The sequence below is a fragment of the Pyrgilauda ruficollis genome, unplaced genomic scaffold, assembly GCF_017590135.1.
Source record: "Pyrgilauda ruficollis isolate IOZ18807 unplaced genomic scaffold, ASM1759013v1 scaffold196, whole genome shotgun sequence".
Taxonomy (NCBI): domain Eukaryota; kingdom Metazoa; phylum Chordata; class Aves; order Passeriformes; family Passeridae; genus Pyrgilauda; species Pyrgilauda ruficollis.
The window spans coordinates 913,554-928,239 of NW_024518762.1; the positions used below are offsets into that span (position 1 = coordinate 913,554).

At 44.3% G+C, this 14,686-nt stretch overlaps 2 protein-coding genes across 5 annotated transcripts in view; one reads left to right on the top strand and one right to left on the bottom strand.

The window, feature by feature from the left end:
• RFNG (RFNG O-fucosylpeptide 3-beta-N-acetylglucosaminyltransferase) overlaps positions 1 to 235 on the bottom strand; it is an 8,056-nt gene extending 7,821 nt beyond the window's left edge. Inside the window, 1 exon segment of the mRNA XM_041466007.1 lies at positions 2 to 235. Coding sequence (XP_041321941.1) covers positions 2 to 99 — 98 coding nt within the window. The 5' untranslated portion in view covers positions 100 to 235.
• Positions 236 to 312: 77 nt separating this feature from the next.
• Positions 313 to 9,790, top strand: GPS1 (G protein pathway suppressor 1). 4 transcript variants are annotated; one of them, XM_041465975.1, is made up of 15 exons: positions 313 to 381; positions 921 to 1,023; positions 2,813 to 2,905; positions 3,245 to 3,426; positions 4,212 to 4,376; positions 4,545 to 4,680; positions 4,838 to 4,915; positions 5,215 to 5,275; positions 5,649 to 5,734; positions 6,210 to 6,304; positions 7,399 to 7,504; positions 7,845 to 7,925; positions 8,055 to 8,192; positions 8,390 to 8,524; positions 9,255 to 9,790. In XM_041465975.1, exons 3-15 carry the CDS (start codon positions 2,828 to 2,830, stop codon positions 9,327 to 9,329), a joined length of 1,416 nt encoding a protein of 471 aa, XP_041321909.1. In that variant the 5' UTR covers positions 313 to 381; positions 921 to 1,023; positions 2,813 to 2,827; the 3' UTR covers positions 9,330 to 9,790. The 4 variants fall into 4 exon arrangements, with proteins under 4 accessions (XP_041321909.1, XP_041321910.1, XP_041321911.1 ...); XM_041465976.1 differs by lacking the exon at positions 921 to 1,023 and having other exon boundaries at positions 314 to 381; XM_041465977.1 differs by lacking the exons at positions 313 to 381; positions 921 to 1,023 and adding an exon at positions 581 to 728.
• The last annotated feature ends 4,896 nt before the right edge of the window (positions 9,791 to 14,686 follow it).

Consider the following 14,686-nt stretch of genomic DNA (forward strand, 5'->3'; position numbering starts at 1 on the left):
GGGGCGCTGCCCCCGCGGCAGCAGCAGCAGCAGGAGGGCGGCGGCGCCCAGGGACAGCAGGACCCCGGCCCTGCGCAGCCCCAGGCAAGGAGCGCTCATGCTGCAGCCCCGCGGGCCCCCGCCGCAGGGTGCGGCCCCCTCATGGCCCCGCACTCCGGGAGGTGGCGGCGGCCCCGCGGAGGGAGCGCCCGGAGGTCTTCGAGCCGCCGCCGCCGCCGCGGGGCCGGGCGGGGCCGCGGCCCCTTTAAGAGTTTCACCTGCCGGCCGCGGCCTCGCCGCGACGCGCGGCCCGGAAACGGAAGCGGGGCGGGAGGGGCGGGCGGCCGGAAGCGGCGGCGTGAGGGGAGGATGCCGCTGCCCGTCCAGGTCTTTAACCTGCAGGTACGGGGCAGCTGCGGCCCGCCGGCCTGGGCCTCGGGCCGCGCCGCGCTCCGCCGCTCTCCGCGTCCCTCCCGCGCGGGCTCTGAGACCCCTGTTCGACCGCGGCCTCCGGGGGCGCCGTGCGGCCTTCTCCTTAGGCTGCACGGGAAGGGAGCAGCTGTCGGCCGGCCTTGGGCCCTCGCTCGCCCTTCCCTCGGGTCTGTGTCGCTTCCGCCGCCGTTGGCGAGGAGCAGTGCTCCGCCGAGCATCCTCCGGCACCCGTGGCGTCCCCGCCGCTGCGGTGGCCCCGTGTTTGGTGCCGCGTTGTGCGCGCCGCGGGCAGGGCTGCAGCGGTGGCGGCGGGCACGGTGAGATCCCCAGAGAGGGGGAACCGCGAGTCTCTAGTGCAGGGAGCGCCGGGTGGGTCGGTGACACGAGGTACCTGCGAAGGCTGTCCTTGGCGAGTTTTAGCAGTAGCATATCTGTGTCAGGGCACGGGGCTTTGGGCAGTGAGGAGAGGACGAGGGACAGTTCAGCGTCCAACTCAGCCCCTTCGTTAGTGACAGATCTGTACTGCACCCCGTCCAGCAACAGAGCACGCCTGGTCCTGCCGAGTACAGCAGGAGACGTCAGCTCAGGCACCAGGATATCTGCTTGTGTGAGGTACCCTCAACAGAGCACCCAGCGGGGCTCAGGAAATCTTGGGGAGTGTTTGTTTATTATTTGCTCTGTGAGTAGTTTTTAAGTCAACCTTGCATCTTCCTTTCAATATAAAGAGCTTGAAAATGTTTGAGTTTGCTTGTCCTACTGGGGCTTTCAGCCCACTTGTGTTTTTCCCACTTGTGGGAGTTAAGTGAGAAATGCAGAGTGCAGACTCCAGCGTAGCAGGACACACGTTGTTCTGTTCCAGCTGGAATTACAGTTACCTTTGTAATGCTGTTTTCTAAGGAGTCTGTAATTGTGTTTTTACTATGGCAGGCATACACAGCCTAAACAAACTAACCTTAGCATTTAGTGTTTGTGATATAAGAAAAGACAAAAGGTAGATGAAAGTGGGAAAAGTAATGGTCTCAGCGTATGGTGAATTAGTTGTTTTTATGCACAGTTTGCCTGAGGGGTGATCTAGACAATCAAAATTTCCTCTGTGCCCTCCCTCCCTCCCTTTCCTTCATGGAAAGGTTAGTAAACTAGGAAACAAATGTTATTGTGCTTCACTTGCTTTTACTTGAGAATTTGGGAGATTTAAGTGGTGAGATATGTATTTGATATATATCAGTTTGTGAAAGAATTAAGACCTTCAGACTGTGGGTGAGTGTAGTTTTTAGAGATAGGAAATCTGGATCTGCCCTGTTCTTTCTCACAAAAAAACCCAACCAACCAATCAACCCAGTCCAAAAAACCCCTCAATCTTTGATTTCTTAACAGACAGTAAAATCAGTAAAAATATGGAAATAATCAGATGTGTATGGGGGCAAGGTGTTGGCATGCCTGCCTTTTGTGAGATCCACTTTTGCAATTTCCACCAAATCAAGCTTATCTAATATGTGCACATTTTATAAGAAGACAGTTTGCTAAGTTTTCCTCACTTTATTTTCTCACAGTAATTCCTAGGAGGACTGTTCAGCACACTTTGACTAGGAGGAGACAGAGAATTTTGTGCCAGCAGACCCATTAGTTTGTGGAATGGGGTTGCAAGCTGGTCTTGCCTGGGGCTGTAGCAATGCAGCTGTGCTGAAGTCACTGCATTGGTGTGAGTCCTTGTGGCTCAAACCAGTGCAGGGTGTACTGGGAGAATAAAATTCTGTTGTTTCTCCAAAAGAGGCTCTGTCTGAGCAATTGAACTCGAAAACTATAGTAAGATGGTTTGACTAATGGCAGATCCCTGCAGTGCAGACAAATTGTTCCTTGCTATGTTGGAAACTCTGAAATTGTCATTCTGCATTCTGTTTTTTATGGTTTTTAATACTTCTAAGAAGTGCAACAGTTTTTGCCTTCCCCCCCCCCCAAAATATTATTTCTAAGCATTAAAGCAATTTTGAAAGGTTGTCGTGAGTTTTTGGGTACATTTTACCTTTTGGAACTTCTTAATCTGAGTGAAAACACCTGCTCTTGCTCAGAGAAGAGAAATGGAATGCATATGCATACCTCAGATACTTTGTAGAATCAGATTTATTGACCCCTTCATTTTTTCCATTTGATTTTCAATTTGGTAATTTACCAACCCAAATAAACTGCTCTGGTGAATGCTAAGCTGTGCTGCTGCTTGCATTAGCCATCATGCTGACTGGTGGTGTTGCTAGAGAAAAATCCTAAGCATATCAAAAGAGTAAGCAGTGCTTTTTCATTTTTAAAATTTAACACATACTTAAGCAAGTCATTAATGGATTGAATAACATAATTATTTCCTGCTCAAATGTAATAAGCTGCTTTTGACCTCGTTTTGCTGTTTCAGGGTGCAGTGGAGCCCATGCAGATTGACGTAGATCCACAAGAAGATCAGCAAAATTCACCTGATATCAACTATGTGGTGGAGAACCCCACGCTGGTACGTGCTGCTGAGGGCTGTGGGTGCATTTCTTGTGTATGGTCTCTTCCTTTAAGAATTTTGTAAAAAAACCCCTCTGAAAAATGTTAAAGCTGGTTAGTCTTAACCACAAAAGCATCACAACTGAAATGTTAAAAAGGTAAATTGTAATGTAGAGCATATTTCTGAGGAAATTACTCATATTTGAAGAAAGCGGACATGGACTGATCTTACAGCTTTTTGAGTTGTTTTGCCCTCCTTGAGGGGGTGAGGTGTGCAGGAAAAGCTGTGCAGGTCACAGCATGGTGGCCTGCTGTGGTGTGTCCGTTTCCACCTCCTGAGGCCAGGTTTTGTTGGCAGGATTTGGAGCAGTATGCGTCCAGCTACAGCGGGCTGATGCGGATCGAGCGGCTGCAGTTCATTGCTGACCACTGCCCGCAGCTGCGCGTGGAAGCTCTCAAGATGGCTCTGTCATTTGTCCAGAGGACTTTTAATGTTGATGTGTACGAAGAAATCCACAGAAAGCTGTCCGAGGCCACGAGGTACTAAGAGCCCATGGGAACCTGGGGAGCTTTCCTGACAGAGTTAAGAGTGATGTGCTGCAGTGGAGGACTTTGCATGTAATACCAGCATGTACCTTACACAAATTGTCTTTGCCCTTAGAATTTAATAGCAGCGTGTGTTCATGCTTTTTTAAAAGGTAGAGCACAGAAGGCATTATTTCATTCTGAAATCTTTGTGCTTTAAAAAGCTGCAGGTAGATATTGAGGTGAGTTTAGTCCTTGCAACTGCCTCAAATACTAATGAACATACTTGTTTTTCCTGAGTTAGATTATGGAGACTTGTTCTAGATGCTTTTGTTTTCACAAGTTAATACCTAATCTAACTCTTTGCCTTGTTTTGGTTTGTTGTTTCCTTTCTCCCCCCACCCCGCTCTAAAAATAGGTCAGCTGTTAAGGATAACCTTTGATATCTCACTTATCCATCCACGCTTCCCATCTTTGCATTATTTTTGTTGCTATGCTTATTTCATGATTTCTTGTCTGTTTTGCATGGGTCGTCTTTACCATGTGTGTGGCAGTATGTTCATCCTAAGATCATTAGCATAATTTTGTGAAGTATTTGTAAACATCTGTGATGCTTGTGTTACTGTTTGCACTGGACATTTTAAGCAATATGTTTCTTTTTCCCCACTACCCTTATTTTGTCTTTGGCCAATTTTGTGTATGAAGTACTGTTTGTTAAGGTAACATTGCCAGGCGCTTAGCAGACTTCTGTTTTGAAACGTGTTCAGCCTAATAGCCTCATTCAAATACTTTTCTTTCAGAGAACTGCAAAATACACCTGATGCTGTCCCTGATAGTGGAATTGAACCCCCTCCTCTTGACACAGCTTGGGTTGAAGCTACACGCAAAAAAGCTCTTCTTAAACTGGAGAAACTCGATACAGATCTGAAAAATTACAAAGGGAACTCCATCAAGGAGAGTATCAGGTGAGATGCAAAAGGCTCTGCTGGAGCAAGGAAGAGCATTTTGTTCCTCCATGCACTTAACATGGGACGTGTCCTTAGGTCAGTGTGTTGAGTTACTTGTTTGGAACAAACTGCCTTTGTCCCTTTGTGAGCATGCAGTTCATTGATGTTTTAATTCCTGTCCTCCAGGAGAGGCCACGATGATTTAGGTGATCATTATCTGGACTGTGGAGACCTCAGCAATGCTCTCAAGTGTTACTCGCGAGCCCGTGATTACTGCACCAGTGCTAAACATGTCATCAACATGTGTCTCAATGTTATCAAGGTAGGAGAATTTGCAGGCTGAGGTACCTGCGGGGCGTCTTTTTGACACCTGCTGTGAAGTTGCCCCCATACTTGGCTCTTGTGTCCGCAATGATGCGGCTTATCTGAGGAGTGCCATTTGTCCATGCCTGCCCCACTCTGTTTCTGGCTCTCTACAGGTCAGTGTCTACCTCCAGAATTGGTCTCATGTTCTGAGCTATGTAAGCAAGGCTGAGTCTACACCAGAAATTGCAGAAGTAAGCTCCTGCTCTTTGACTTGCATAGATTTTCCCTTTGTTTTCTGTTTCCAAATTTGTAAAATGATTTTTTCCTTTCCCCCTTTATGACTTCTCTCGTGATATATGTGTACAAAACCTGACTTATGGTAAAAACAGAACCGTCCTCAGTTTTGCCGTATTTCCCAAGACAAATAAGATGAAGTTATCTTGCCATTGAGATTGGCAAGTTAATTATCAGGGCGAAATATCCTGGGGACAGTTGTAAGCTAAATAGCTTTCATACTGCTTGCTCACTACTGCTTTGTTTTATGCTTTAGCAAAGAGGAGAAAGAGATAGCCAGACACAAGCAATTCTCACCAAACTGAAATGTGCAGCAGGTGAGTGAGTCCTTCAGCTTCCTGTATGGTTTGCCTGTCTTTCTACTTGTTAGCTGTCCATAGGGCTCTATTTTTCCTCTCATATTTGACAGACTTTGTATTTCCATACCAGACATGCAAAATTTAATGAAGCTGGTGAGATAGAACTGCTGGTTTTTGCCATCTCTTTCATCTCCCTGAGTTTCTTCAGAGAGGATACCTGTGTGAGTCAATGTAGTTCAAAGGATGCTTGATACAGTCTGAGGATCTTGTTTTACTTCACTAGTGAAGGCACTAGCAACGATGTGGGGGCCTTTCCTACTCCCTAGATTTTTCAATTTTCTCTAGTTTGTATATTGTCATAAAAAAAGGACTAACTTTTTCTGGTTCCTAGGCTTGGCCGAACTAGCTGCTCGGAAGTACAAACAGGCAGCAAAGTGCTTCTTGTTGGCATCATTTGATCACTGTGATTTCCCTGAGGTGAGGACCAAGAGGGAGCTGCGTGCAGGTCTTGGAGGGGATGCAGTTCTTCTAAGTATTAGGTTGTAAAATTCAGATATTGTAGTTATTCTTGCAGCATTCCTGTATAGTTTGGTGGTGCTGTGAACTGTGCTGGTTGGTTGGTTTGTTTTTGGTTTTTTTAAGTCTCTGTTCTTGGCTTCTCTAAATGTTCTATTCTAGGTCTCATAAGAGTTACCTGAGAGATTTATAATTCTGTGTTGCTCAATCAACCAAAACCTCCCAAAATTGATGCCTGCTCTCGTAACAGTATTACTGCTCTGGCCCTGTCATCCCACACAGTGGGTGAGAGCAAGCTGAGTGTTCCACTGCATTTGCTAAGGACTAATCTTGTCACTGCTTGAAAGAAAGGCCTGGGGTAGAAGACTCAATGCAACCCTTAAGCCATGTTGATAGTCAGTGACAGCTTGCTCTCTGTGTCTCCCTGTCTCTGTAGCTGTTATCTCCCAGCAATGTGGCTGTGTATGGAGGGCTCTGTGCCCTTGCTACATTTGACCGTCAGGAACTGCAACGAAATGTTATCTCCAGTAGGTGAGTGATGCCTTGAGTGATGTTTGTATGTACTAGGCATCTTTTGGAACATGGGACTTTGGTTGAGAGTGGATTCTGGCAGGAATATTTCTCATACAGGAGAGAAAGAATCACTGAGCCTTAATTTGGCTTCAGCATTAAGTGCTGTTTCACTGTCTAAAACACAGTGGTTAATCACAGCTGAAATTTTCTTAGTGTAAGTTTCCCACCCAGGTTAAATCCAGCATCTGCATAGCCCAGTTGTCTGTCTGCATCAGTGCTTCATACCAGACATTCAATCGAGGGACAGTCCTCTGTCAAAGGCAGCTGTTAGGATAACTTACCTTCATGTTGCCCCTTGTTCTGGTGTATGTTAATTGTTAAAACAATTTACTAATTATTAGTACACCTTGGAGTGTAATATAACTATGGCATACAGAAGGTGAAGAGAGTTACGGTCTTTGGAAGAAAGTGGATATTGAGTGTCATAGATTGAATTGCAATGGCACTGGGTTCGTGTCAGCTAGAGGTACAGAAGCAGTAATCTTAAATTGCTGTGGAAAAGGGGTTGTTACCCTTTTTTATGGGCTGATATGTAGGGTGAGATCCCAAGGTTTAAAAATCTGTGATGGTGAACTGGGAGTGTGCTGAGTTAAAGTGTACATCCCTAAGATTGACCACATTCACAATAGCTTGTTTCTCTGAGAAACTGGCATGCTTGACTTCTCTGTGGTGTGCTGTACTTAATGAAGGCTGTGCTTTGAAGTGGGACACAGAGCTGGCCACCACGGACTATAGTATGGCATTTGTTTGCTGGTGGTGTATCCTGATTTTGATCTATTCCCATCCATGATTTTTATTTTGTGTGGACAAACACTTCTACTACTTGGTTTGTCTTTTGTCTTCCTTCATCACAGCTCTTATGCTGTGCTCTGTCTCTCTGTGTTCCAGGCTCCCAGCCCTGGTGAAAATGGGCTGTCTGGTCTGTTAGAGGGTAAATTCTTGGAATCTCTGAATGATAGTGAGAGTTTTTAACCTTGTGCCTTGGAGTGATGAGGTTATGGGGTATTTAAGTGCAGGTTCCAATCTCTGATCACTGCCATCTTTATCTGTAGCTCCTTCAAATTGTTTTTGGAGCTGGAGCCACAGGTTCGTGACATCATCTTCAAGTTTTATGAATCTAAGTATGCTTCATGCCTGAAGATGCTGGATGAGATGAAGGTGAGTTGCAGGAGAGCAGTGCAGAGCAGACCCTAAAAGTTCCCTTTGCCTAGCCTTTTGTGAGAAGCAGTGATTGTCAAAAGTAGATACTAAATGTTCAGCTCTTCTGTGTCTCTGGATGTGGTGCATGGAAATTAGGAGTAGTTTATTCGTAGAGAGAAATTATAAACATTTAAAACATATTTCTAATTTTTTTATTCACTCTTGTTTTATTGTATTGTCTTGCTGTAGTGTAATATTCCTAAGGTTTAAGTATATATGCATAAATGTTTCAGAACACAGGAATAATATATTTTTCCAGATTGCTTCTCAGCTTCTGATGTGGTTTATTGTTTTGCAGGACAACCTGCTGCTAGATATGTACCTTGCACCTCATGTCAGGACACTTTATACCCAAATTCGAAATCGTGCCCTTATCCAGGTAATTGTTCCTGTCATCCCAGAGGTGGATGAACAGGGAGATAGGCCATTTCTGTGCAGCTGCTTTTCCCCTAGTTTCTTAGAGGGTGGAGAGTGCAACTGAATATTTTCTCCTTCTTCTTCTTCTTAGTACTTCAGCCCCTATGTGTCGGCAGACATGCGCAAGATGGCCACTGCCTTTAACACCACAGTGGCTGCTCTGGAAGATGAGCTCACTCAGCTGATCTTGGAGGGACTGATCAATGCCAGAATAGACTCACACAGTAAGGTGAGTGCATTTCACCCATGGATTAGAGACTGAACTTTCCATTCCTGAGACTCTTGGAAGGTGCATTCATCTCTTGGGCCTGGTGTGTTCGGTAGGGGGGAGCTGTGTGTGACCTCAGGCTCCATAATGCCTGAGCTGTTCTGCTGCTGTGGAACCCTGGCACAGCTCCCACGTACAGCTCTCTGTGTTGGTTACAGATTCTGTATGCTCGAGATGTAGATCAGCGCAGCACAACTTTTGAGAAGTCTTTACTGATGGGCAAAGAGTTTCAGCGCCGTGCCAAAGCGATGATCCTGCGCGCCGCAGTCCTGCGCAACCAGATCCACGTCAAGGTATGGGCCTGCTAAACACAGACTTACAGGCAGGATAAAGATTTTGTTTATTTACTTAAGCAAAACTGTGAAAGTTGGTGAATTGAAGATTCTGGAAGGGAGTGAATCTGTCATGTTCCTGATTGGACAAATTCTTAAGTAGTAAATACTTAACATATAAGGAACAAGTGTTTTTAGCCAGTAGATTAATCTGTTTGTACAGCTCAGAATCTCCTTTGAAGTTTATATGGTTGGGTTAATTCTGAATAACTCCTTTGGTCCAGTCCTTGATAGACATATCTTTTACCTTCTCAGTAAAGATTGTTTGAAGTAATTTTTTCAGCAGAGGAAGTAAAAAAAGCATTAATTGTTAGGAATATTCCTTCTGGATTGCAGTTTGGAAAGGATGCCTTTAGGGAAGACAGGTCATCTGCACAAAATGTATTAATTTCTGTAGTATATTAATCCCCATGATTACTAAATGTCAGATAGGATTCAATTTCTGGGGTCAACAGCACCTTGTACATAGTAAATAAGAGTGGCTTAAAAGTTCTGGTTTGACTTTTTTAGGAAAAGTGTTTGTGAACTGTAGAAGTTGTTAATACAAAACCATCATTAATGAACCTGGGGGTATGCTCTCCCCCCGCTGCCATCCTGCTGTGCTTCACCTGTGCTTTATTTTGTCTCTCAGGAAGCAGGCTGCAGAATATTTACACATCACTAACTAGGATGTGTTCTGGTCTTGTTGCAGTCTCCTCCGAGGGAAGGTAGCCAAGGGGAGCTCACTCCAGCTAACAGCCAATCCAGAATGAGCACCAACATGTGAAAAACTTCGTGCACTACCAAAAGAAATGGTCCCTCAGGACTGTACCCAGTGTCTCACCCACTAACTGCTGAGCTTCACAAACTGTCCCTATCTCCCTCACTTCTTGCTCGGACTGAGAGAGTCAGGGTTGGTGGTGGATAATAAGAATATTCCAGTAACTTCAATTCTCCTTGAAAAGAAATTCTTTTTAAAAACAGCATCCCTGCAAATGGGTCATCATTTCAGTTTTGGTAGAAAACCTTCACTCTCCTTCCACCACTCCATAAAGAGCTGTCAGGTTATCCATGCAGATGCTGAGTTGAGAGTTTTTCAGCTGCTAATAGTTTTCTTGTTTCAAAGCTGCAAAAATAGTTAGTTGAATGGACAGGCACAATATAAGATGAATTTTGCTGGCCTGAAAGTATTGCCTCAGTTTTGAGCAATGCTGAGCTTTCTGTTTTCCAAATAAACTTACAAGTGCATTGCTCTCAATTATGGAGCTAGAGTTCTGATGGGGGAGGAGATTTCCTTTGAGAAACTCTTGGAAAACTTTCACCTGTACCAGAAAACATGGCATTGCTTCCATGCATTCAGTCACAGGCCTTTATTTTAGGGTTTTATGTTTACCTGCAGCCAGGTTCTCTCTCTCTCTCTCTCTCTGGTCTCTGTTTTCAAAGAACTGTTTCCTGATGTGTTTCCCTCTTGTGTGTGACCTGGCTTTAGGTTCCAGTGTTATCATAGCAGTAAATCTCTACTTCATGCAAATATTGCTGCTTGCCCAGTCTTACTGCCGTAGTGTGTCATGGTTTCCCCACATGTGCAACAGTTTTTTGGGTAGAATGGATAAATGCCATAAAACACCACTCAAGTCTTGTGGAAGCACTAAAAAGAGTCAGTCTCGTGCCCACTCTCCAGGTGCAGTTATTCTGCTTTTCTTTTTATAAAGGGGTTAAAGGTGGCAGCCCAGTGTGTGTGTGTGTGTGTGTTCTTCTTGTGTTCATGAAAAGAGAAATGCACTGAATTTTCTGAAGTCACTGCAACCTTGTATTCATCTAATCCATAAGGCAAGCTGAGAATTTTGATCCAGCCCTGACTGGTCTGGCAAGTGACTACAGATGTTACTTTTAATGTGTTCATACTTTTTTTTAAAAAATAAGTTGTTATATCTAGTGCATTAAACAGCAGGATTAAAAAACTTCTGAGTATTTGGAATTTTGTGTTAAAGTTGGGTTTGAGGTATTTTGATCTCAAGCCATGGATTTTTTGCTAAGCTTCATGATATTTCATGGGCAATTGTGTTTTGCTTTCTGATCTGGTTGGAGATGTAGCTTGGATGTAAAGAAAGTGCAGTTTGAAGGAACAGCAAAATTCCTGTAGCAACAGTGGTCTCTCCTGGCTTTCCATGCTTTTCATTACTTAGGTGCTGAAAATGGAAGCAGTAGTTTCTGTGAGGTCTTTGGTTGCATTTGGCATGGAAAAATTCTCCCATTTTTGAGGGAGAACTTAGTGTGGAGCATGGCTGATGGCCAGTGTAGTGAGAAAGGCAAGCTGAGTCCTTGGGTAAATTGCTGTACATCCTTATAAGAAATGCAGGGAAAGTACTGTTGTGCTGTCTATTTGTGCTGAAGGAAAGCTTTTCAGTCCTAAAATGTTACTCAAACATTCTTGCTTTCTTCCCCAGATGGGCCAGTGATACTATTTATAAGGAAAAGTTGTTACACTCTGCTCTTTAGGAGATGGTTTTGCATCCCAGTGCAGCGCACCATGCCAGGTGGCTGGCTGTGCTCCTGCTTTCGGGATTTTTATTTTAATTACTTGTATCTGTCCCTTGCTGGAGGATTTCTGCTCCAGGACTCCTTGGTGGTCAGTGATGTCTTGAGCTGACTGGAGTCTCTGGACTTCAGCAGCATCACACATCCCTCGGCAGCCACAGGGGGCCCACAGGGTGGCCGCAGCAGTTTCCAGCTCTGGCTGTGGCCCGAGGCCATTCTGGAATGTTGGCATCCCCCCAGACAAAAGTGCTTGCAACCTCTTTGGGAGTGATTGAGCATTTCTCTTTTATTACACTGGCATCGTGGATGCTTTGTGCAGAATTACTGGCATGTAACTCTCTCCTTAGCCTGTGAAAGAAGCTGCTGTTGCTTTTGGATCTTGTAGATGGGAGTCAGGGCTGTCCATGCACGTTTCTTCTAGACATTGTCCAACACCTCCTTCAGTCCTAACTGCCTGCCAGTCTCAAACCCCACAGAATACAACACAGTATGGATATAGTTCTAGGTCATAAGCATTCATAAGCACTCTCCCCCAGTAAAAATGATTCTTACCTTAAATTTCTATGTAATTTCCCAAGTAATAAATGGGGAAATAGTGACACACATGCAATGAATTGTCAGTGATTCCCTGTGACCACCAAGGTCATTCAGTGGATGAAGTTTTGTGGAATGTGTAGCATGTTGGTGTGTCTAAGACATGATCAGAGGGGCCCATTCGTATGGATTTAATGAACTTGTGCAGCTCCTTTTTGTTAAGGAAGTGCCAATGGTAGGCCATGACAGGTTCCTCATGCAGTGTAAATCCTGTTTTCTTTACATGACCAAAAACAGTTGGAAAGAACCTTGTTCTTTTGGCAAAGGCAGTTTTAATTAGCACAGTCACTCTTAAGTGGTAATGTAGAAGCTGCCACTGTGAGATGTGTGTTAGAGTAGTTTGGGGTGATTGGTAATTATCTGCCCAGAACTTGTCCGGCACAGTGTTGCTAAGTTTTGCAAGGGGAGGTCTGTTTAGAGGTGATTATGGACCTTGGCTGGTGCAGCATCATCTGTGAGCTGCTTTTGGCTGAAGGGTGTCAGTGGGTGAGGGAGAGAATAACAGCTCTGCCTTTGCCCCAGGCCATGTGGGTGTGATCTGTACATCTCTTCTGTGACTGCAGCAATGGTCTCAGAGGTTCCATCCTCTGGATAGCTCCCAAAACTGCCACTGAACAGGGTATTATTTCTGATACGTGCAATGTAATATAAACTTTCAGGGAAAAAAAGAGGACACTTTAATGTGACGAAGACCCATTGTGTATTGGTAGAAAGTACTTGTCAGAAAGTACTTCTCTTAAAGTCTCAGCCAAATGAATTTGACTATTTGAGATTCTTCTGCCATCTTCATTACTGTTCATGAAGCCGATAGCAGTGGGGCAGCAGTGTGCTGCACAGGACAGTGCTCTAAGCATTTTTTGTATCACCTGCTTGTGACAGCTGAGGCTGAGACAAGGCAGTGTTTCACTTCTCTGGTATTCCATCAGCTGTGAATTTGTGGTAGGGTGAAAAACACCAAACTGGTGTGGAACTGACTTCTGCTTCCTCTGGTGCTGTTAGAGAATAGGGAAAGGATTACTGTCTGCTTTGCAAATGAGCTTTGTACTTAAAGTAATGTTATTTTGACTTCTGTGTTCTTAAGGATCTCTGAACTCCATTCAACATTTCATAGGGCTGCTGTGTAGCTTTAGATTCTCTCATAGGATAACTTCATTAAGCTAAATTAGTTAGAAAGGGGAACAGAAACTGGCTAATAGGTCATGTCAAGCTCTAAGAGAAAATGTACAAGATTCACTAATTAGAAGCTTGGTAAATTCATAATGTAATTAATTCTCCTGACATCAAAGAAATAATTCAAGCTTAGGCCTTGGTAAAGTTACTAAAGCTACAGACTGAAGGACAGCTGCATTAGCAAGAGATGGTCTAATTCAAACAAGACCTCAAGTGGCAGGACCTGAAAAATCTGGCTTAGGTGGTAGATCAGGCTGGGTATTCTTTTTGTCCCTGACCCTACAGGTACTACTGTTTCAGCTCTCTAAGCCTTCAGCTCTGGCTTTGACTGTTGTACTCCCTGTGCCTGTAGTCAATACAACTGTGAACCCTCTGCACTTCAATGTTTGTACCCCATAAATACATGCTGAAATCCTGGAGTTTCAGTCTTTGTTTTGATGCACTTTTTGTTTTAAAAATTTTTTAACAAATCTTTCTCATATCTCATTTCATAACCTGTTTCTCAAATAAAAACAATTGGCTTTCTTTTCTGTCAGGTGAAATACCCCAGCTTTTTCTTGTGTGCCTCTGAAAATCATTTAGATGTGAGAACCCATTTTCTTGAAGACTGAGCATCATTTTCAACATCATTCTACATTCAGGACACTGCCTTTTCCTCCCCCTGCTCCATGAAAATTAAATAGTGTATGTCTCCTTAAGGGCCTGTGAAACAGAAACAAAATAGGCTTCGACTTTGCTGAGCTGACAACATTTTTTTTGATTAGAGATAAACAGAATAATTAGTATATTGCCTATCCTGAAAGTAATGCCTTGTTAGTGCAGGTGTGCCCAATGTGAACAGTAAGTGGCTTGGCTTTGCTCATGTTGTAACTGGGCCTCTGAGCCCACAAGCATTGGTTAGTGAGCTGTGGCTCCTCTGGACAGCTTTGCCTCAGTAACTGCAAGGTTGGCATCTTCTTGCACGGCTGCTGAAAGTTCAGGTTGAAACTTTTTTCCATTAGTGTGGTGATTTGTAGCTGGATGCACAAGAGGTGGGTCTATGTTGCAGTGCCAAACTGAGCAGTTTTTCAGCCCTGTCAGGCGTGTGGCAGCCTCCAGCCATGCCACGGACAGGAGTGGACAAGATAAGGCCTATCTGCTTTTCTCCACTGTGCTTGTTAAGAGATGCCTTGGCACGGAGGGAGGGACAAATATATCTTAAATACTAATTCTTTATAGAAAGGTACCCAATTAGTACTCTCAAGTGTAAGGCCCCTCCTGAATTTAGGAGCTGAAGCCACCTTGACTGTTCCTTCACACTGGTGCTTCTGTGATGACACTATTTGTGAGAGGGAGGTGTGATCTAAAATCTCTCTGTGTGGGTAAGAAGCTGACTCTCTCACACAGCCCCAGTTCTCTTGTGCTGGAACTGGCTGTTTTGCCTTTGCAGACTTTGAGCAGAATGACTGAGCTTTCTGATCTTTTTGGGAAACTGTAAGTGGGGAGAGGTCAATTAAACAGTTTGAAATTCTAGGATAATGAATATTTAGGTTTTTTTACTAGAGGAGGGGGGAAGAGTCCAGGAAACTCAGAATACTTGACAGCTTCAGCATGCATGCCTGTGCAAGGGAAGAAGGGGACTATTTCCACATGAGGTGGAAGAGGTGGTTTCAAGTTCCCATCTTTAAAAAAGGGATGCTTGTGTAGGACCTGCATCTGGTTTTGTCGCACGTCTCTCAGAATTTATCACGTGTGAAAGACAAATGACCACATAATGAAGTGAGACCTTGAGCAGGGGAATATTAATGGACTTGGTTCCACATATATTTAGACAACCCTATCTGTTAAAATAGAGACTTCATC